The sequence below is a fragment of the Podarcis erhardii genome, assembly GCF_964252035.2.
Source record: "Podarcis erhardii genome assembly, chromosome: 7".
Lineage (NCBI taxonomy): Eukaryota > Metazoa > Chordata > Lepidosauria > Squamata > Lacertidae > Podarcis > Podarcis erhardii.
In genome coordinates this window covers 11,064,915-11,086,891 of record NC_138511.1, presented here as the reverse complement: position 1 = coordinate 11,086,891, position 21,977 = coordinate 11,064,915, and the positions used below count along the sequence as shown (strand labels likewise).

Here is a 21,977-nt window from a genome sequence, read left to right as displayed (position 1 = left end):
GGGGGCCGTGTGGCCCTAAGGGGTCTCCCCACTCCTGGTGCCGCGCCCCCCCTGGTTCTGCCCCCCCAGGCTGGCATGTGTCCCCCCCCTCCCCTTCCTCTCCCACTTGAGCCTGGGACTCTGTTGCTTTCATCCCACCTTTGTCTTCCTCCTTCTGCTTTCTGTGCTCCAATATTCCATTCATTCATTCATTCATTCATTCATTCATTCCTTGATTTACAAAAGTGTGTGCAATGTCTCTCTCTTGTATATATATTTTTTTCCATGTAACTTTTTTACAAATCAGTTTCATTTGTTGAGACATTGGGAAAATAAGGGGGTGGAGATGGGGGTGGGGGTGGCGATGTTTCTATTTTACTTACTACAGTGGTACCTCGGGTTACAGACGCTTCAGGTTACAGACTCCGCTAACCCAGAAATAGTACCTCGGGTTAAGAACTTTGCTTCAGGATGAGAACAAAAATTGCGGCAGCGGGAGGCCCCATTAGCTAAAGTGGTGCTTCAGGTTAAGAACAGTTTCAGGTTAAGAACGGACCTCCGGAACGAATTAAGTACCGTATTTTTTGCTCTATAAGATGCACCAGACCACAAGACGCACCTAGTTTTTGGAGGAGAAAAACAAGAAAAAAAATATTCTGAATCTCAGAAGCCAGAACAGCAAGAGGGATCGCTGCGCAGTGAAAGCAGCAATCCCTCTTGCTGTTCTGGCTTCTGGGATAGCTGGCAGCCTGCATTCGCTCCATACACATTTCCCCTTACTTTTTAGGAGGGGAAAAGTGAGTCTTATAGAGCAAAAAATACGGTACTTAACCCGAGGTACCACTGTATATGTAGGGTTTGGTGTCAGCGTTGCTTGTGCAGGTTCTCTGCTGTTCACTTGTATTCCTTTGGTGGTGAGAGAGGTTGGGGTTGGCCTAGGGTGTGGTTGTTCATTTGCGGCTGGCTGTGGTGGTCTTCGTTTTCATGTGTGAGTGGGGTGGGTGGGTGTTTTGGATCAGGTTAGCCATATTGATTTGCATGTTGTTGGTGGATTTTTGTCGTTGTCTTGTTGGGCTGTGTATGTGATAAAGGGGAGCCATACGGGGGTGAAGGTGTCTTCTTCTATATTGAGATGTTTAAAAAGGGAAGAGAGAGAGAGAGAGAGTTTTCCTAAGCTTTTCTTCCCTTTTCCCAACTCCTCTCTGCTCTGCCTCCTTTGAGAACAACGGTAAATTTCCTCGTCCCCTTTTGGTGTCTGTGTACATTATGGTCTAATCTTCTTCCCATACTTCTCACTCGAGTCCCACTTCATTTGAGCTTTGCCATGGATGAAAAACTGGGGGGTGGAACCAGAGGGAGGAGATTTATTAATGCTTAAAGCCCTTCCGACCCTGCCTGGGTGAATCATAGAGTTGTAGACCTGCAGAGGGAACCCCAAGGGTCATCCAGTCCAACCCCCTGCACTGCAGGAATCGCAGCCGAAGGCTCTCTGACAGACATCAATCCAGCCAACCTCTGCTAAAAAACTTCCCATGAAGAAGAGTCCACCACCTGTTCCACGGCCAGACTGCTCTGACCCTCAGAACGTTCTTCCTCACGTTGATTCGGAATTTCCTTCCTCGTATTTTGAATTTGGTGGTTTTGGGTGCTCCCCTCTCTGTAGCAGCTGAAAACAAGTTTGCTCCATCTTTGGGGCACCCAGCATAGCTGTCAACGTTTCCCTTTTTTAAAGGGAAATTCCCTTATTCCAAATAGGATTCCTCGCAAGAAAAGAGGAAAGTTGACAGCTATGGCACCCAGCAGGTTAAGGATTCATCCCTGGTAAGTAGAACCAGGTATGGGTGGGAAGGACTGAAACTCTGGGGAGCTGCTGTTTAGCCAGTGTAGACGACACTGAGGCAGGTGGGCTTCGAGTGTCTGGCAGGCTCCTCTGTTCCTTTGTTCCTTTGTTTTCTTTGGTTTCGTTTAATTTTTTTTTTAAATTATAATATAAATTTTATTAGTATTTTCCACACAACAACACGAAAAATATTGAAAAATAACAATACACAAAACACAAAAACCAACATTCAAAAACAAAAAAGCAAATCCATATCTTACAAGTTAATAATATAAACACTAAAAAGAAAAACAAACATTGACTTCTACCAATCCCACAGCACCTCCTTCATCTCTCATTGTGTCTTCCTGTTTTCCTTATCATTTCTATCCTAACATCTAGATATAAATCTCTCTTTCTTATCCTTTCACTTCACAAGGTTATTCCAGACTCAGCCAGATTTCTACCCTCAAACCTTGACTTTTAAGGTATTCATTTAGGCACTCCCAGTCTTTTTTTTACTTCACTTTTTGGTTTTTGTCTGTCAATTTGGCTAATTCTAAATATTCTGAAAGCTTACATAACCACTCTCCCCTAGTGGGTAACTGATTCCCTTTCCAATACTTAGCCACCAGGATTCTTGCTGCAGGCATCGCGTATAAGAAAAATTTAGTTTTGGCTTTTGGAATATCATCGTTTAAAATTCCTAAAAGGAATGCCTCTGGCCTTTTACTATATATGATATTCTTAGTATTTTCTTTATTTCTTTGTGGATCCTCTGTTCCTCTGAGTTCCCTCCAAGCTGCCTCCCTCCAAATGTCCAGCAGCCGGAAACTGGCAGAGAACCCCTCTTGCTTTGCTGACCGTCCTGCCCCATGTCTGGTTCCAGGAAGCCTCCCATGCTCAGGAACAGGCTGCGGCGGAGGCCGAGGAGGTGGAAGCCCTGCGGACAGAATCTGAGTTGCTGCAGCAGACCCTGCGTGACCTCGCTCAGGTACAGGGCAGAGGACCCCCATTGTCCCTTTTGTGGCATCTGACTCATCTCTTTTGAAGCTGAGATATAATAATAATAATAATAATAATAATAATAATAATAATAATTTATTACAGTGGCACCTCTGGATGTGAGCTTTCCGGAGCCACATTCGCATCCAGAAGTGAATGCAACCCGCGCCCGCGGGTCTGCGGGTCGCCGCTTCTGCGCATGACATCATTTTGACCGTCTGCGCATGCATGAGCGGCGAAACCCGGAAGTAACGCGCTCTGCTACTTCTGGGTCGCCGCAGCATGCAACCCGAAAATACTTCAACCCGAAGTATGACTGTATTTATACCCCGCCCATCTGACTGGGTCTCCCCAGCCACTCTGGGCAGCTTCCAACCAAATATCAAAAACAATACAGCGTCAGACATTAAAATCTAACCCTAACCCTAAAGGGGGCTGCCTTCAGGTGTCTTTTAAAAGTAAAATAGTTGATTATTGCCTTGGCGTCTGGTGGGAGGGTATTCCACAGGGCAAGCACCACTACCGAGAAGGCCCTCTGCCTGGTTCCCTGTAACCTCACTTCTCACAGCGAGGGAACTGCCAGAAGGCCCTTGGTGCTGGATCTCAGTGTCCGGGCTGGATGATGGGGGTGGAAATGCTCCTTCAGGTATACAGGTATGCAGGCAAGGGGGCACTTCTGCCTGGTCCCACTGAGTTTTTATTTTTGTTCTCCCCGTAGGCTGTGATCTCCGACGCGGACAGTGCCGTCCACCTCCCGGCCACGGAAACCTCAGACAGCGACGCCACCGGGCTCAGCCTGCGGGGCTTGTCCTCCAGCTTCCGGACGCCCTCCCCGCTGCGCCGTTCCTCCCCCCACCGCCGCAGCCTGTCCCCCATCTTCCCTGACTCCACGCTGGCGGTGGTGCAGTCGGCCCTGCAGAAGCGCCAGCTGCAGCTTCAGGTAAGGGAGGAGTGGGGCGTCCGATTCCCACCCCACAGCCCCAATCACCCCAAAGGCCAGGGAGGCAGGTGGTGCACTTGGGGGAAGAAGGCCCTTGCCAAAATCCTGAGCAGGCCCGCTTCATAGAAGGGAGCGGATAATAATAATAATTTTGCCACAGCCTCTCTGGGCCACTTGCAATATATATAAAAACATAATAAAACACTGAATATTGAAAAGCTCCCCTAAACAGTGTTTGTCTCAATCAAGATTGGGCCATGATTCTATATCTCCTTGCAGACATTGATAAGTATGTGACCTGGTGTGTAGCACTTTTTGCAACTGCCGCCAGGAAAATTAGAAAAAATTATATAGCCGAGATAGCTATCAACTGCAAAGGAGATGAATTTATTTGACCCCATCTACACCAAGCTGTAGCTTTCTCACTAAACTTTGTACATAATTGTCTATTGTATTATATAATATTGCTGTTAATATATCAGTGGTCCCACGGTGATTTTAGCTTATAAATTTTATTGCCAAATGTTTCAATTTATATATTAAAGAGTTTCTATAGTTTTGTGCAGATTAGGTCAGGTTTTGACAATGTAAATGTTTTAAGTTTTTGTGTCAAACTAGTATATATTTTATTGAATGACATTGTATACATTGCAGCAGCCTTTGGCTATAAGCAATAAACTTGACTGACTGACACTCAAGATTGGGGGCGGGAAGGGGAGAGAGGAGTTCCTAAACTGCAAGGGAAGAGGCCACCCCCAAAAAGGCATCGCTCACTCTCCCTGTGTGAGAGCAGGAATACAAACTGGGCTTTTGCCCTGTCTAGAACATGCAAATATCCTCAGCTGGTCTCGTTTTCTGTAACTTATTCTGATTCTTGTCACCCAGATCAGGGACAACTGTTTTCCAAATGGCATCCGGCCTCTCAGCTCTGGTTTTGCAGGCTTAGTTGGCAGCCTCGTCACTTGCCATGATGTGGTGGGGCTAATAACTTGGTTTTAGGAAAGACACAGGGGACACGGGTGGCACTGTGGTCTAAACCACTGAGCCTCTTGGGCTTGCCACTCAGAAGGTCAACGGTTCAAATCCCCGTGATGGGGTGAGCTCCTGTTGCTCTGCCTCAGCTCCTGCCAACCTAACAATTTGAAAGCACACCAGTGCAAGTAGATAAATAGGTACTGATCTGGCAGGAAGGTAAACGGCTTTTCCGTGCGCCCTGGTTTCCGTCACGGTGTTCTGTTGTGCCAGAAGCGGTTTAGTCATGCTGGCCACATGACCTGGAAAGCTGTCTGTGGACAAACACTGGCTCCTTCAGCCTGAAAGTGAGATGAGCACCGCAACCCCATAGTCGCCTTTGACTGGACTTAACCATCCAGGGGCCCTTTACCTTTATACCTTTAGGAAAGACAGTCAGAAAGAGATTCTCAGGAGGCTTCCATAGAATTGTACAAGACAACAATAGATAGAGAAAGTAAACATGTACACAAAACATGTGCAACCAGAATGCAAGGCCGACAAGTAAGCCCGCCTTGCTAGCCTAAATTTACTACCCATTGTGTGTTTTGGTTGTTCTGCACAATCTGTCAACTTGAGGAAACTGGAAACCAGAGTCCCAACAATCGTAGTATCCTTCTCTGCTGAACTGTGCTTATTGGTGCTTAGGTCATTTTAGACATCAGAGAAGTTTTTAATGTGTGACATCTTAGTATATTTTTGGTCTTTTGTTGGAAGCCGCCCAGAGTGGCTGGGGAAACCCAGCCAGATGGGCGGGGTACAAATAATAAATTATATTATTATTATTATTATTAACTGCTTCATATATGGTGTGGTTCTCTGCTGTGGTGTGAGCTGCTCTCTGGGAGAGAAATACAGTGGTAACAACCCCAGCGATCAGAGTTCTCCTTTTCCTCATCTGGGCGTGGGCTTTGCTACCTGCCGGTCTGTTCCTGAGCCTGACGTTGCTGCTTGCTTTTACTTTTTACGCCCAGGACCTCCGGGGGAAATACGAGGCTGCGCAGGACCTTGTGTCATCCCTGAAGAGGCAGTTGGCAGAGAGCGACAACGAGCGCCGTTCCCTGGAGCAGAAGATCCTGCAGCTGAAGGGGGACCTGGACAGGCTGTCGCAAGCCAAGGAGGACGCGGCTCACGATGCCAACCGCTTTCGGTCTTCCGCCGAACTGCTGGGCAGGTGAGGCACCTCGAATTGCCCTCTTGAAGGAAGCAAGGAGCACCAGGAAGGCAAGGAATGCCTTTGTGAAATTTCCCTACTGCCTCTCTGTCTGAGTGCCTGCCCTGGCTGTGTCTCCTTCCCAGAAGCCTCTGCTGAAAGGGCTTGTGTGTGTGTTGGCATTTAAGAACTGAACCCCACCCCCCTGCACAGAGGGGCAGCAGAACAACCTGCATCCAGAGGAGGCTTGTGTTTCTCTGTGTGAGTCAGCACTCTGGGCTGCCTTCTTTTCAGTCCGGAGGAGTAATTCAGCACTGTGGTGTGGGAGCGGGGGGTCCCTCTCTCGGCCTCGGCCCTGTATACCTGAAAGAGAGTCTCTGCCCCCCAAGAATGGCTTCTTGTACTACGCCTCTTGTTGCTGCATTGTTTTCCCAGTTATTTCTAATTCACATCCCTTTCCTTACAACAACAACAGCAACAATAATAATTTATTATTTATACCCCGCCCATCTGGCTGAGTTTCCCCAGCCACTCTGGGCGGCTTCCAACAAAAGACCAAAAACACACTAAGATGTCACACATTAAAAACTTCCCTGATGTCTAAAATGACCTAAGCACCAATAAACACAGTTCAGCAGAGAAGGATACTACGATTGTTGGGACTCTGGCTTCCAGTTTCCTGAAGTCGACAGATTGTGCAGAACAACCAAAACACACAATGGGTAGTAAATTTAGGCTAACCTTATATTACCTTCTTTTCTTTTTCTTTTTGATTATTTTAAACTTATTGTCCTTAAGTCTTGGCTGTTCACTTGCCCATGTGACTCCCCCTCTTCTCAAGAGAGAGAGATGGTCATGGTTGTGAATGCACTGGGATGGAACAGCCTCAACGGCTGTTGTGGGAAGTTGATGGAATGGGTGCTGTCCTCTGCTCCCTTATTGTCCTCGCCCTGCTGTAGTGTCCCCCTCCTTTCTCCTCTCCAGCGAGAAGACGAACCTGGAAAAGAACCTGCAGCTGTTGCAGCAGAAGCTGGAGGTCCTCCGTCAGGAAAAGGAGAAACTGCAGCTGGCCAACAGCGACCTTCAGCGACAGCGTGATGGTCTGGAAGAGGAGAAAGAGGATATCCTAAGGGACCAGGAACGGGCTCGGAAGGAAATTGAGCGGAGGTAAAGTGGGAGATTCTTGAGGGTTTTTTCTTTGGGGAGGAGGTCCCCTTTCTTCGAGAGGGGCTGAAGCTGGTGTGGTCTCAGGTCCAATTCTCTGGCGCTAGGGTTGGGGGACATCTTGCAGTGACACAGATGCATTCTGAGAAGGTATGGAGCTTCCTTCAAAACACCAAGTCAAAATAATAATAATAATAATAATAATAATAATAATAATAATAATAATTATTATTTATTGTTTATACCCAGCCCATCTGGCTGGGTTTTCCCAGCCACTCTGGGCGGCTTTCAACAGAATATTAAAATACAATCGTCTATTAAACATTAAAAGCTTCCCTAAACAGGGCTGCCTTCAGGTGTCTTCTAAAAGTCTGGTAGTTATTTTTCTCTTTGACATCTGGTGGGAGGGCGTTCCACAGGGCAGGTGCCACTACAGGGAAGGCCCTCTGCTTGGTTCCCTGTAACTTGGCTTCTTGCAGCGAGGGAACCGCCAGAAGGCCTTCAGCGCTGGACCTCAGCGTCCGGGCAGAACGATGGAGGTGGAGACGCTCCTTCAGGTATACTGGACCGAGGCCGTTTAGGGCTTTAAAGGTCAGCACCAACACTTTGAATTGTGCTCGGAAATGTACTGGGAGCCAGTGTAGTGGACTCTGCAAAGATGTTGAATGTTGTCTGCCCAGGAGGCATGATTTTTTTTTGGCATTAATATTTTTTACTGAAAGAATTGCAGTGATAAAGAAACAATGTGATGCAGAGAAAAGAAAAAGAAAAGTGAGAAAATAAAAAGAATGGAAATTTGTAGAAAGAAACAGTATGCAAAAATGCAATGTACTGTACTCCCATACATTCTTATGTAACTAGATATGAGGTTATGTCTATATGAGATTCAGAAGTAATTCAAAACACAAGTGAGGGAGAAGATTAAAGGTTTTATTCTAAACAGCAAGCAATATATACATACCAAACAAGCACCTCAATCTCCCACTTGGAAGCCCTCAGTTTGCACGGCCCCATGGCCATCAATCCGTGCACGAGATTCTCTCTCAAACTCTGCCCACAACCATCCGATTCACCTGTGTGGTTTGCCCAACTACTTACATACGTTCATTAGCTGCCCAGTGCCTCACTTTCTTGAAACAATGTCCAACATCAAAGAAGGCACTCATCACCGTCGCTTCCTTCCAACAGATTAGGACATTAAAGGCTGCTCTCAGCCATCAAAGAGCTTAACAAAAGATAGGGAAAAGGAAGGAACAGGGGGCAGGAAGGATAACCATGTCAGATCACTAACTCCTCAAAATTCAAATATCTTCCGGATAGATTGCCCATACAGGTTATTATCCTAATACATATATAGATATGAATAGCCTGCTACATTCTATAGAAACCCATTCCAAATGTCGTATTTATCCAAAGCCTACATCTAATAAGCAGTCCGTTTATAAGTTGCGAGTGTTGTCGTGTTGCCAGTCCATTGACTGAAGGGGACCATATCTTTACTCTTCCAACTCATCAGTCTCAGTCTCTTGGCCACCGTTAGTGTGCCTTGTCCCATTGTTAACTTCCATGCAATAGGCATATAGTTCAAAAGAATATTCTCTGCTGAAAGTTTTAGCTTTATCTGTGCAGTCGTAGTTACACAGCCCATCACTTTCTCCCACAACTTAGCAGACAGAGAACACTCTACAGACATGTTTCATGGAGGCATTGTCCTTGCCAAATCTCCACCATAGAGCTGTCTTCACCGGTCCTTTTTTTAAACGCCCTGGGAACCTGACTTGACAACAGGGTCTCTCTGTGAATATGCCACCTTTGTTCAACCCGAGGTAGAATGCCGTGGGGGTGAACGGCTGGCATCTTGTCTAGTGATTTCTTAAAAATCAGCGCTGGCACACCACAGGGATGTGTCATAAGTCCCTACCTGTATTCATTGTACACATACGATTGCGTATCATCTGACCCGTCTACTGCAATTATTAAGTTTGCAGATGACACCACCATAATGGGTTTAATAACAGGTGGAGATGAATCGGTGTATAGAGGGGAGGTACAGAAAATATCTACATGGAGCCTGGGGAACAACTTGCACCTTAATATCAGCAAGGCAAAGGAGATGGTGTGGACTTTTGGAGGAAGAGAGGAGAACTAGCCCCGCTGTAAATCAGGGAGGGCTGTGTGGAGAGAGTCTCTTCCTTTAAATTCCTAGGAGTTTATCTCAGTGAAGACCTTACTTGCAAAATCAATACAACCCAGGTGGTTAAGAAAGCCCAACAGAGACTCCATCTCCTCAGAGTATTGCGGAAGAACGATGTCAATCAACATTTGATGATCTCCTTCTACCAGTCAACAATAGAAAGTGTCCTTTCATACTGCATCACGGTGTGGTACGCTGGTTTGACATCATCTGATAGGAAGTGCCTACAGAGGGTGGTGAATACAGCACAAGATATTATGGGCTGTCCCGTGAATCCGCTGGATGAAATAGCGGAAGAACATTGCCTCAGGAGAGTGAGGAAAATTCTCAGGGATCATTCACACCCTGGCCGGCACTTTCTTGATCTCCTGCCCTCAGGCAGAAGATGTAGAAGCACAATTAGTCGCACCAACAGGGTAAAGAACAGCTTCTATCCGTGGGCTGTTGGGCTGCTGAATGAAAAGATAACAACAGGGCAACTGTAACAGATAGGTAGCCGTGTTGGCCTGCCATAGTCAAAACAAAATAAAAAAATTCCTTTCAGTAGCACCTTAAAGACCAACTAAGTTAGTTCTTGGTATGAGCATGCACACGAAAGCTCATACCAAGAACTAACTTAGTTGGTCTTTAAGGTGCTACTGAAAGGAATTTTTTTATTTTGTTTTGAACAGGGCAACTGACTTTCAGGTTTGGTGGGTGTGCGTCAGTAAACGAGGGGAATTAAGACTAAGAGAGCTGAGTGGGGGGTGCTCGTGTAATCTCACTGTATACAAGTTGTACAAGTGTCAATAAAGTATTTCAATTTCAATTTCTCCCCTCTTCTGTCTCCCAGTCGCAAGCAGCTGGAGCAGCTGGAAGCAAAGAAGTCCGGCCTGAAGAAGGAGCTTGTGCTGGTGAAGGAAGCCCTGAGCAAAGCCCTTCTGGAGAAGGAGGTCTCTCAGCATGAGAAGGCCGAGGGCGATGAAGCCCTGTCCAAGGCAAGGAGGCAGCTGCTGGGGAGGGAGAGATTTGCACACCCTTCTGAAATGTGTTGGGGGTCCAGAGGTAGCATTATTATCAATTTACAATGAGGTGGAACAGGCATCCCCAACCTGCGGCCCTCCAGATGTTTTGGCCTACAACTCCCATGATCCCTAGCTAACAGGACCAGTGGTCAGGGATAATGGGAATTGTAGTCCAGAACATCTGGAGGGCCAAAGGTTGGGGATGCCTGGGGTGGAAGGTTCGCTGGCTAGGAAGGCCTTGCTCACAAATTTATTGACAGCTGCACGCATTATGATAGCTAGGAAACGGAAGGGGCAAGTAGAATATAAAATGGAAGGATGGTATAAAGAGGTGTGGGATATAGCTACTAATGATGAATTAACATTAAGGTAAGATGGGGACGTGGGTGGCACTGTGGGTTAAACCACAGAGCCTAGGACTTGCCGATCAGAAGGTTGGCGGTTCGAATCTCTACGATGGGGTGAGCTCCTGTTGCTCGGTCCCTGCTCCTGCCAACCTAGCAGTTCGAAAGCACATCAAAGTGCAAGTAGATAAATAGGTACCGCTCCAGCGGGAAGGTAAACAGCGTTTCCGTGCGCTGCTCTGGTTCGCCAGAAGTGGCTTAGTCATGCTGTCCACATGACCCGGAAGCTGTACGCCAGCTCCCTCGGCCAGTAAAGCGAGATGAGCGCCGCAACCCCAGAGTCGGCCATGACTGGACCTAATGGTCAGGGGTCTCTTTACGTTTAAGATGGGGAATATACAGGAGAAATGATTTCAAGGAGATATGGAAGGTGTTTGTAGAATTTGTACTGTTAAAACAGAAAGGGGTCAAACCATCGCAAGAGGCATTGAAATTATGGGAGGCTGGATAGTTATAACGGAATGGTCTCGGGGTGTGCGTGCACTTTTTATTCTTATTTATTTAGGATTATTAGTTTGTCAAAATAAAAAATAGTAAAATATGTTAGGGGAAGGCCGTGGGGGGGTGTTATTGGGATGTTTTTGCTTTTCTTTTTATTATGTATTCTGTGTTTGTATATTCTGATTTTATCTTGTAACTGCACTGAGACCTGCAGGTATAGAGGGCTGTGAACTAACTAACTAACTAACTAACTGACTGACTAACTAACTAACTTTGGCAGCCCACCCAGGTACCTTTCAGTACCTCCAAAACAAGAAGTGCAATGAGGCTACGGCTGCCCTCATGCCTGTGTTTGGGGATCCTGAGCATGCACCCCATCCTGCTTGCTTGAGACCATGAGGTGTGCCCTGCAGGATCAGGCCACAGGCAGCCTTCAGCCTGTCTTGGCAGCCTGCTTTGCTCCAGTCCCAGCAAGCAGGTGTTTTTTTAAAAAAAATATTATTTATTGAATTTATATACCGCCCTATACCTGGAGGTCTCAGGGCGGTTCACAGAAAAGATCACAATATATAAAATCAAAATAAGAACAATAACCCAATAACACCCTCCCCCCCAAAAGAACCACATTTTAAAAGTGCATAGGGTGTCAATCAGATCAACCAAAGGCCTGGTTAAAAAGCAACGCCTAAAGGTATGTAATGAAAGCGCCAGGCAAACTTCCCTGGGGAGGGCATTCCACAGACGGGGAGCCACTGCAGAGAAGGCCCCGTTCTCGTGTTGCCACCCTCCAGAGGAGGAGGCACACGAAGGAGGGTCTCAGAAGATGATCTCAGGGTCCAGGGAGATTCATATGGAACCTGAGCCACCAGGCCTTTGTGGGATGGCTCTTGCTTCTTGCAGGGGGTTGGCACCTGGGGTCACAGGCTCTCCTGCACCTCCTTTCCTTTCCTGTCCTAGGCCGAGGCGAGCCGGGCTGAGCTGGAGCTGGCCTTGAGCCGCCTGAAGTCGGAGGAGTCCTCCCTGCGCGACTCGCTCTCCAAGATGAGTGCCCTCAACGAGGGGCTGGCACAGGATAAGATGGAGCTCAACCGGATAATCATCCAGGTACGAGGGAGCGGGGCTAGTGGCTGCAAAGAGGGAAGTGTGTCTTGTATTGACTGCAAACTGAGAACATCCACATCTGAAGGATTTGTGCCAGAAGGAGGTGGCAGAGCGTAGGGTTTGTCAAGGAGTGGGAGAATGTCTGGAGGTCTTTGTCCATGACAGAGCAGAGGTAGGAAAAACAATTCCTGCACAGGAAGTACAATAGTTTTCGCAAGAAAAAGGAGAGCCACTTACATGCTCTGTGCAGAATTTTTTTCTTCTTGTTTTCCTTAAAACTAGGTGCGTCTTATGGTGTGAAAAATATGGTGTACCTCCTTCCGGCTTGGGCATGAGGTCCAGCACTGCTTTGCCCATAATTATTTAGGATAGCAGATGTTGCAGGTGTTAATATTTCACAGTTTGAAGTGACTGGAAGCGCAAGACCTGACTCCTTTTGGAAGGAATCATTGTCCAGGCGCATAAAAATATTATTCAAACTTTTGCTTGCCGAACTCCTTTAAAAACAGAACATAAGCATTAAAGATACATCCAAAAAAATTCATTACTGTACATTATCGTGTTCTGTCCAGCACAGGTTCATCGTCTTCTTAGAAATAAAAGATTTCAAAAATCCAAACTGTGTCTCTTCCCCCATCCCAGCCTCAGTTGGCCTTAGGCCAGGCATAGGCAAACTCGGCCCTCCAGATGTTTTGGGACTACAACTCCCATGATCCCTAGCTAACAGGACCAGTGATCAGGGATGAAGGGAATTGTAGTCTCAAAACGTCTGGAGGGCCGGGTTTGCCTATGCCAGCCTTGAGCTAATGCATCTCTTGGAGAGTCATTGGCATGCATAGTTTAGAAAAACTTAACAGCCGCCACCCTTTCAAGATGGCGAATTTGCAACTCAATACCTTTATCACATGATTAAAGTTACACTCTCCAAAACAATCAGCAGTTACTCATTACCCTATTAAGGAGCTCAGAGTCCTTTAGAAAACAACACTGGAAAAAACCCCAATGTTAGCAACCCTTCAGCAATGCACATTTAGCTGTTTTCCATTTCAAAACTTTGTTACTACACATCCATTTTCTATTTCTGTGTGAATTAAATCTATTATAAACGGGGGAGGAGGGGGTGTTTGGCTTTTCCAAAGTATACAGTCATGCCAACGATGGCGAAACAACTTTCTGTGAGAGGTGCCCTATTGTGTATATACATGTGTGATTTTTGGGGGGGAGGAAGACAGAACAGCTTCCTCCTTGCTCAGCATCCTGTGTGCTGAGTAACCCTCACTGCCAGCCTCCTGCTTTCTCCCTCCCCACCCTTCTGGGCTCAGCTAGAAGAAGAGAAGGCTTCTCTCTTGGGGAAGAAGCAGGAAGTGGAGCAGGAAAAAGCCACGATCCGGGACGAGTTGGTGCGGCTGGAGCAGGAGAAGCTGGACCTGGACACAGAGCGCCACGGATTGGGCCACTCCCTGCAGGCTGTGGAGCAGAGCCGGGCGACGCTGGAGCAGGCAGTGCTGGTGCTGCAGAAGGAGAGGGGGCAGCTCCAGGAGCAGCTGGGACAGGTGAGGGGCAGCACTGGCAGGCAGGGATGCAGGGGCCTTTGTCCTGTTATGAGAAAAAACTGCTCCCTTTCCCTTATTTGGTATCCAAGAACCTGTATAGAGTCCTTAAGTGGGTTGCCTATTGGTAGGATGAAATAACAGAGGCCAACCAGAGTATATTGAGAAGCAAAGCAGCTAGTAAGCCTGATCTTTATTCAAGGAACTGTTGCAACAGGGTCCCCACTCACCACACGCAGGAGGGAGGAGGAACCCTGAGCAATGGTGTGCAAGCCCATATATAGACTTTTGAAATTGCCCACCCTGTAGCCCAAGACCACCCCCAAAAACATCATACATACATCACAGAAGGAGGCGGTCTACAGCAGAAATCCTGTCTGCCAGGATACCTGATAATGGTCGCTGATTGCATTACACGGGCATCCTGGCCATTCTTCTGTGATGGTTAATACTTTAGTTCCTGAATCCAAGTCACAGGCTCACCCTATTCATACACAACTATGCCCTCAAGATAGGATTTGTAAGCAAAAAGACGATGGGAAGGCATTCCTCATTTGCCTCCCTTCCTGCAGAGGAATATTTGAGGTCACTGGGAGAGTCAAAATGGCTCCAGGATTGCTCTCCCATACTATTTCAGACACGTGGTTCAAATTTTTAGATATGTGTGCGTTTGTGAATATTTATTCTATATTTGAGACCTTAAAATTCTTATAACAGTCAAGAGCGGTGGACTCGTAATCTGGTGAACCGGGTTTGCTTCCCTGCTCCTCCACATGTAGCTGCTGGGTGACCTTGGGCTAGTCACACTTCTCTGAAGTCTCTCAGCCTCACTCACCTCGCAGAGTGTTTGTTGTGGGGGAGGAAGGGAAAGGAGAATTTTATCCGCTTTGAGACTCCTTAGGGTAGTGATAAAGCGGGATATCAAATCCAAACTTCTTCTTCTTCTTCTTCATCCTCCTGCTGCTGCTCTGTCTGCAATTCACTTTTCTAAAGTTCAAAGCAGATTGTCCTGCAAGACAGGACACAGCTACTTAGTGCAAGCTAGTTGATCATTGCGATGTCTGAGTTGCTGGTCACTCCTCACAAGACTTCCACTACTTTGATGATGGTGGTGAATTATTAGACCTATATTTCACCCATCGCAAGATGTTAGGGAGGCTCACAAGAATGTAATGTTCAGCTGCAAGAGAGCTCACAACTAAGATCTTGGGAGCAGACCTTTGCAGAAGCTGGGTTGCTCAGGTCTTCATAACACAGAGCTTGCAAAGCTAATGTTTTCTGATATTCGCAGCCAGATCTGAGATCTGCTGAGCTGGCAGTGGCTGAATGGTTTTTGTTACAGGGCTGAGGTTGGCATCATAAACACCAGGCTCTTGCTTTAGTGCTTCTGGGTAGAGGGGCTGGGGGAACAGAGAGGGACCATAACAGCCAAGGGGGCATCTAAGTGATGTCTAAGCTGCCACCCTCCCACCTTCCTTCCCTCCCTCTCAGCTTTCCCGCCACAGGAGTGCAACCGGTGAGGAGCTGGGGCAGGTGCGAAGGGAGCTAGAACGCCACAGTGAAGCATCTCTGCGGGCAGCCAAGGAGAAGGAGTCGCTGATGAAGGAAAAAGCCAGCCTGGTGGTGCAGCTGGCAGCCTCGGAGCGAGAGAACAGGGGTCTGGCAGAGGAGATCTCTGGCCTCAGGTATGTATAATAATAATAATAATTTATTTATATCCCACCCTCCCCAGCCGAAGCCGGGCTCAGAGCGGCTAACGAAAATAAAAATAACACAATTTACATAAAATCACAATCAATTAATTGAAATACATTCTAAAAATCAATTCATATGTGTGTGTGTGTGCCCCCAACTTTAGCACCTATTATTATTTATTCTGATTTATTTCTCCCATTTGCGTCCCTCCATTACTCCAAGGAGCTCAAACACAGTTCACTGTCCCGTTTCCTCTTTGCAACAGCCCCATGAGGCTGAGAGTGCAGCGACTGGCTCAAGGTTGCCCAGTGAGCTCCGTGGAAGGGTGGAGATCTAAAACCTAGCCCTCCTGCATCCTAGCCTGGGGCTTTGTTATGGGGCTGGCAGGGAGGGGCAGCATGTTGTTGTTGAAGTTTGTGGGTCGTAAATAATAATAATAATAAATCCTTTGACCCACGGGGTCTGCTGCATTAGCACTGCAATTAGTCTGATTTACGAGCACTCCGACACTTCTATGCTTCTAGAGCTCTCTTCTCAGTTGTCGGACGTTAGGAGAGTTTATACGCCGCATAAAATGGCTTTGTCTGGGTCAACGTGGTGTCTTCAATAACTCAGCTCAACACCAGTGCTTCTATTCTATCAACTGTTTATTTAGAAGCATACAGAAACAAAAGAAAACCTACAGAATCAAGCTGCATGCTTGCAGCGTTCTGCCTCTAACAAAACGAAACTAACTCTTTCACATTCTCAGACACTCTGCAGCCCAGAGAGAGCTCAGCCCACAGATCAAAGGAAAATGCCCGGATTATATGGGCAGTGCACCCAGTTAATAAGAACGCTTCCTGGGAGAGTGTTAACTCTCAACTGTCCAGAACCACAACAGTTATCCAGCTGGTTCTTCTGTCCCCCTGAGGTTGCTGGAAGATGGTAGCTGCATCACACAGTGTTTGCAAACAGGCTGGGGCAGGGGAGGCTGCAGGGAGGCAGAGCCTTTGCCCCAGCAGAAAGGCATCTTCTGCTCAGCTGCTTTCCTTTTCTCAGCTTTGCATCCCCACCTTGATGTGCACACACAAGTCTCCTCACCGAACCTGCTGGAATTTCTGGCGTAAGCCCCAAAAGAGGAGGTACCATATCTTTCACTCTATAGGACGCACTTTTTCCCTTCCAAAAATGAAGGGGAAATGTGTGTGCGTCCTATGGAGCGAATGCAGGCTTTCGCTGAAGCCTGGAGAGCGAGAGGGGTCGGTGCACACCAACCCCTCTCGCTCCCCAGGCTTCAGGAAGCTATCCGCAAGCCTTTGGAGCGCAGCGGGAGTGCCCACCGGGCTCCCAAGGCTTGCGGATAGCAGGCAGCAACCCGAATCGCGGGGAGCGCAGCGCTGCGCACCCTGGGCTTGGGGCAGCTATCCGCAAGCCTTCGGAGCCCGTGGGAGTTCCCGCCGGGCTCCCAAGGCTTGCGGATAGCAGCCTGCAGCCCAAAGCTGTTCTGGCTTCGGAATGGCTGTGCAAAGCCTCCGCAGGGCAGCGGGGTGCCTTCACCCCACTGCCCTGCGGAGGCTTGAAAGGCTGTCCCCGAAGCCAAAACAGTGAGACGGGGCGCTGTGCAGCCCTCCGTCTTGCTGTTCTAGCTTCGGGGTGGCTGTGCCTACACCCCGCTGCCCTGCGGAGGCTACGAAGGATGTTGGAGTGCAGCTGCGCTCCAAAGGCTTCAGGGATCTTTGAGGCTGGTGGTGGGGGAAAGCAGCGCTTCCCCCCACCGTCAGCCCCACGAGCTCAGGGGGGCAGCGGCAAGGCTGCGCACAGCCTTTGCGCTGTTCCCCGACCTGCTCTTAAACACACCTTGTTTTAGAGGGGCAGAACAAGGAAAAAAAAATTCCCTCCTGTTCTCCCCCTCTTATGGTCCGGTGCGTCCTATAGAGCGAAAAATACGGTATATGGAGCCTACCAGGCAGAGTAGATGCAAGATGGCTGATGAGCAAAGACGAAAACAACAAAAGATAGGGGGAATGATAATACAGTCCTTCTGTTCCCCTTCTGCCCAGGTCTGAAAAAGACGCCTTGGAGACGACCCTCTTTGAGATCCAGCAGCACCTCGCCCAGCTGGAGACCCGGAAGGAGCAGCTGGAAGCCGAGAGGCAGGGCTTGCTCCATGCCAAGGAAGCCTTGCAAGGTATCCTGGGAGGAATGTCTTCTTTTGGGTCCTCTTGTGCCACCCCCTGTCTCTTTCCCTTCAGTGACTGGGCGTGGGAGTGCAGATGGAGGTTTTTATTATCCGACTTTACCGGCAGATGTACCTATTTTTAAGCTGTGCGCCTGCCCCCTTCGAATGCACCTGGGACCCTCCTTGCTTTCCCTTTCTTTAGAGGGGGCAGGGCTTTCTCCCGACAGAGGCGGGGCTCTTGGCTGCTAAGCCGCCGCCCTCTCAAGCCTAGCCACGCCCCCTTGCACGCAGTGGTGCCTGCTGGGCTGTCCTTGCCCCTAATCAAGCCCCTCTTCTGATAATCGCCCCTCCTCGCTCCATCCAAGGTTTTGGGGGGACTGGAGGTGGGCAGCTGTGGAGGACTCCTTGGTCCTGAATGGGGTAACTGTGCCCTTGAAGGACCAGGTGTGCAGCCTGGGAGTCATTCTGGACTCACAGCTGTCCATGGAGGCACAGGTCAATTCTGTGTCCAGGGCAGCTGTCTACCAGCTCCATCTGGTACGCAGGCTGAGACCCTACCTGCCCACAGACTGTCTCGCCAGTGTGGTGCATGCTCTAGTTATCTCTCTTGGATTACTGCAATGCGCTCTATGTGGGGCTACCTTTGAAGGTGACCCAGAAACTGCAACTAATCCAGAATGCGGCAGCTAGACTGGTTACTGGGAGCGGCCACCGAGACCGTATAACACCGGTCTTGAAAGACCTACACTGGCTCCCAGTACGTTTCCAAGCACAATTCAAAGTGTTGGTGCTGACCTTTAAAGCCCTAAAAGGCCTTGCTCCAGTATACCTGAAGGAGCGTCTCTACCTCCATTGTTCTGCCCGGACACTGAGGTCCAGTGCGAGGGCCTTCTGGTGGTTCCCTCGCTACGAGAAGTGAGGTTACAGGGAACCAGGCAGAGGGCCTTCTCGGTAGTGGCGCTTGCCCTGTGGAACGCCCTCCCACCAGATGTCAAAGAGAAAAACAAGTACCAGACTTTTAGAAGACACCTGAAGGCAGCCCTGTTTAGGGAAGTTTTTAATGTCTGATGCTGTATTGTTTTTGATATTGGAAGCCGCCCAGAGTGGCTGGGGAGACCCAGTCAGATGGGCGGGGTATAAATAATAATAAATAATAATAATAATAATAATAATAATAATAATAATAATAATAATAATAATTATCCCCTTTACGTCTTGACCTCTGTCCGTCTGTCCTGCCCCAGCGGAGCTGGCTGCCGTCCGCAAGGAGATGAAGGCCGAGGTGAGCCGACTGGAGCGAGACAAGGACCTGGGGGCCCAGAAGCTCATTCAGACGGAGCAGGAAACCCAGGCCGCCTTGAGGAGTGCGCAGGCGGATCACGAGGAGGACGTGGACCGTCTCCAGAGGGAGAAAGTACGTGCCGCCCCCCCCCCCGACAGGTGCAGAAGGCTGGGTCCAGGACCACTCTGGTCCTCGGGTAACACGCTGCCCTTGGGGGACAGGGCTGCAAAGAGGAGCCTGAATTGCAGAAGGCCCCAGATGTTTGTGGGGCTCCCACGAATGGATACAAAGGTGCCGGCCAGATCCTAGACATGCAGGCCATTTTCTCTTTGCTGGCGCTCGCTGTCCGTAAGCTGTTAGGCACACACAGCTGCTCAGTCGTTGGCAGGTGACCCAATCCCTCCCCTCCAGGAATCTCTCTGACCCTTTTTAAAAGCCAGGGGCACCATGTTGCCTGGAACAGTTCTTTCTTTTTCTCCCCCCCCCCCCAAACAGTTTTTGATCTGGGCTTCCACTGAAATGAGGCTGCATTTTAAGTAGTATTTTAATCTTGTTTTTAAGTTGTATTTTAATCAATTGTTTTCATACCTGATGTTAGCCGTCCTGAGCCCGGTCTTGGCCGGGGAGGGCGGGGCATTAATAGAATTAAATAATAAATAAATATCCTGAATCTCCTGCCCACCCGCCTCATCGGGTAACCCGCCAACTATGAGGGAGAAGCCTCTTTTTCCTGCTCAACTTTCACCCCAGCATGTTAACATGCTTGCCTGTCACATGTTCCCTGCTTCCCTCAGTTTTTACTTTTTTTTGTTTGGTTGGTTAAAATGAAATCCCATTAACCTTATGGGTTTTCATTTCCTACCTTTTGGTCCCTCCTTTGTGTGCCTCCTCCTTGAGAAGTCTCTGGAGGGTGGCAACATGTGAACGGGGCCTTCTCTGCAGTGGCTCCCTGTCTGTGGAATACTCTCCCCAGGGAGGTTCATTTGGCACCTTCATTATACACCTTTAGGCACCAGGTAAAAACGTTCCTTTTTAACCAGGCCTTTGGTTGACCAAATCAACATCCTATACCCTTTTAAAATGTGGCTCTTTTTGTTATTGGGTTGTTGTTTTTATTAACTGCCCTGCGACCTCTGGGTATAGGGTGGTATATAAATTCTAGAAATAATAATAATAATTAATAATACTGCAGGGTAGGGTGGGGCAATATGTCAATATATTGTCCAAAACTGGTTTGAAGTCCATATCGTGATACTGGTTTCATAATTTTTAAACCTGGAAATATATCGCAAATTCAAAAACCCAGATATCTCCCTGGAATCAATCTTGGGCCAAGCATTCACTTGCCTGGTATGAGAGCTTTCGGTTGATTGACAAGGAGTGGTTCTTTTTAGTAATAATAATAATAATAATTATTATTTATACCCTACCCTCCCCAGCCAAGACCGGGCTCAGGGCGGCTAACAACCAATAATAAAAACAAGTTGATTAAAATACAACTTTAAAAAGAAGATTAAAATACAACATTAAAATGTAGCCTCATCGCAGGAGGAGAAGGAAAAGAAGGGGGGGGGAGAGAGAGGGAGGGAATCAAATTGGCTCCAAGCCAAAGGCCAGGCGGAACAACTCTGTCTTACAGGCCCTGCGGAAAGAAATCAGATCCTGCAGGGCCCTGGTCTCATGAGACAGAGCGTTCCACCAGACCGGAGCCAGTGTTAAAAAGGCCCTGGCTCTGGTTGAGGCTAATCTGACTTCCTTAGGGCCCGGGACCTCTAGGGTGTGGCTATTTATGGACCTTGAGGCTCTCCATGGGGCATACCGGGAGAGGGGTTTAGCCATTGAAACTTGGCCTTGGAAGAGGCCTTGCTATGGGTGCTGGGGGCCCCCATCTCCTTGTCCACATGGGCATGGGAGGGTCCACTCCTGAGCTTCTTCGCCCTGTTGGCCTGGCAGGAGGCGCTGCGCCTGGAGCTGGAAGCAGAGCGCGAGGAGATGCTGCAGCGGCTGAGCCAAGAGCGCGAGGAGATCCTGGCCCGCCACGAGGCGGAGAAGGAGGAGCTAAGCGAGGAGATCACCAGCCTCCAGCAGGAGCGGGATGAAGGACTCCTTCTGGCCGAGAATGAGAAGCAGCAGGTGAAAGTCTGGGGGACAGGGAAGGAAGGAAGGAAGGAAGGAAGGAAGGAAGGAAGGAAGGAAGGAAGGAGGTGCAAGCAGTGGTGTAGCATGGGGGGCCCACGGAGGAGGCTGCCCCAGGTGCAAAATTCTTAGGGGTGCAAAATTTCAACACCCGGTGCTGCTGTATTGAAATTGTATCCTTCCATCACTGGCTCCGTTGAAAATGGCTCCTCCATGCGGAACAGGAAGCGACCTCACCAGACAATGGAACAATTCTTTTTTTTTAAAAAAAAAAAAGATATTTATTAAAGTTTTGAATAAACACATATAAACACAAACAACAATAAAGACATAAATGAATAAACAAACAAATCAAAAACAAGTATAAGTTCAAACCATATTTTCTAAACCTAATTTCACCAACCTCCTCACACCTCCCCCTTCTGTATTCTAATCTCATTTATCTTGTCAGCAAATCCATTCCCACATTTCCCATAGTTTTTATTAATTCTATTCTTTTTCCTTAATCAATGCCCCTGCAAACCACTAATTTTTAAACCCATATCTTTTTAGCCTTCATTAATTTTGTAATGTTTATTAAGATAGTCTTTAAACTTCTTCCAATCTTCTTCCACTGTCTCTTTCTCCTGGTCCCAGATTCTGCCAGTCATCTCTGCCAGTCCCATATATTCTATCATCTTCATCTGCCATTCTTCCAGAGTGGGTAGATCTGGTGTCTTCCAATACTTTGCGATGAGAATCCTTGCTGCTGTAGTAGCATACATAAAAAAAGTTCTGTCCTTCTTTAACACCACGTGGCTTACCATACCCAGTAGAAAGGCCTCTGGTTTCTTCAGTAGGGTATATTTAAATACCCTTTTCATTTCATTATATATCATTTCCCAGAAAGCCTTAATCCTTGGGCATGTCCACCAGAGGTGAAAGAATGTACCTTCATT

The 21,977-nt window shown here is 48.0% G+C and overlaps 1 protein-coding gene across 6 annotated transcripts in view; it reads left to right on the top strand.

Moving 5' to 3' along the window:
• CROCC (ciliary rootlet coiled-coil, rootletin) overlaps positions 1 to 21,977 on the top strand; it is a 72,765-nt gene that overhangs the window by 21,409 nt on the left and 29,379 nt on the right. For all 6 annotated transcript variants that reach the window (XM_081870656.1, XM_081870657.1, XM_081870655.1 and 3 more), the window contains 11 exons: positions 2,688 to 2,792; positions 3,522 to 3,743; positions 5,729 to 5,928; positions 6,892 to 7,074; positions 10,098 to 10,242; positions 12,072 to 12,218; positions 13,538 to 13,768; positions 15,257 to 15,450; positions 17,503 to 17,630; positions 18,866 to 19,035; positions 20,857 to 21,036. In XM_081870656.1, coding sequence (XP_081726782.1) covers positions 2,688 to 2,792; positions 3,522 to 3,743; positions 5,729 to 5,928; positions 6,892 to 7,074; positions 10,098 to 10,242; positions 12,072 to 12,218; positions 13,538 to 13,768; positions 15,257 to 15,450; positions 17,503 to 17,630; positions 18,866 to 19,035; positions 20,857 to 21,036 — 1,905 coding nt within the window. The remainder of the gene's footprint in view (positions 1 to 2,687; positions 2,793 to 3,521; positions 3,744 to 5,728; positions 5,929 to 6,891; positions 7,075 to 10,097; positions 10,243 to 12,071; positions 12,219 to 13,537; positions 13,769 to 15,256; positions 15,451 to 17,502; positions 17,631 to 18,865; positions 19,036 to 20,856; positions 21,037 to 21,977) is intronic.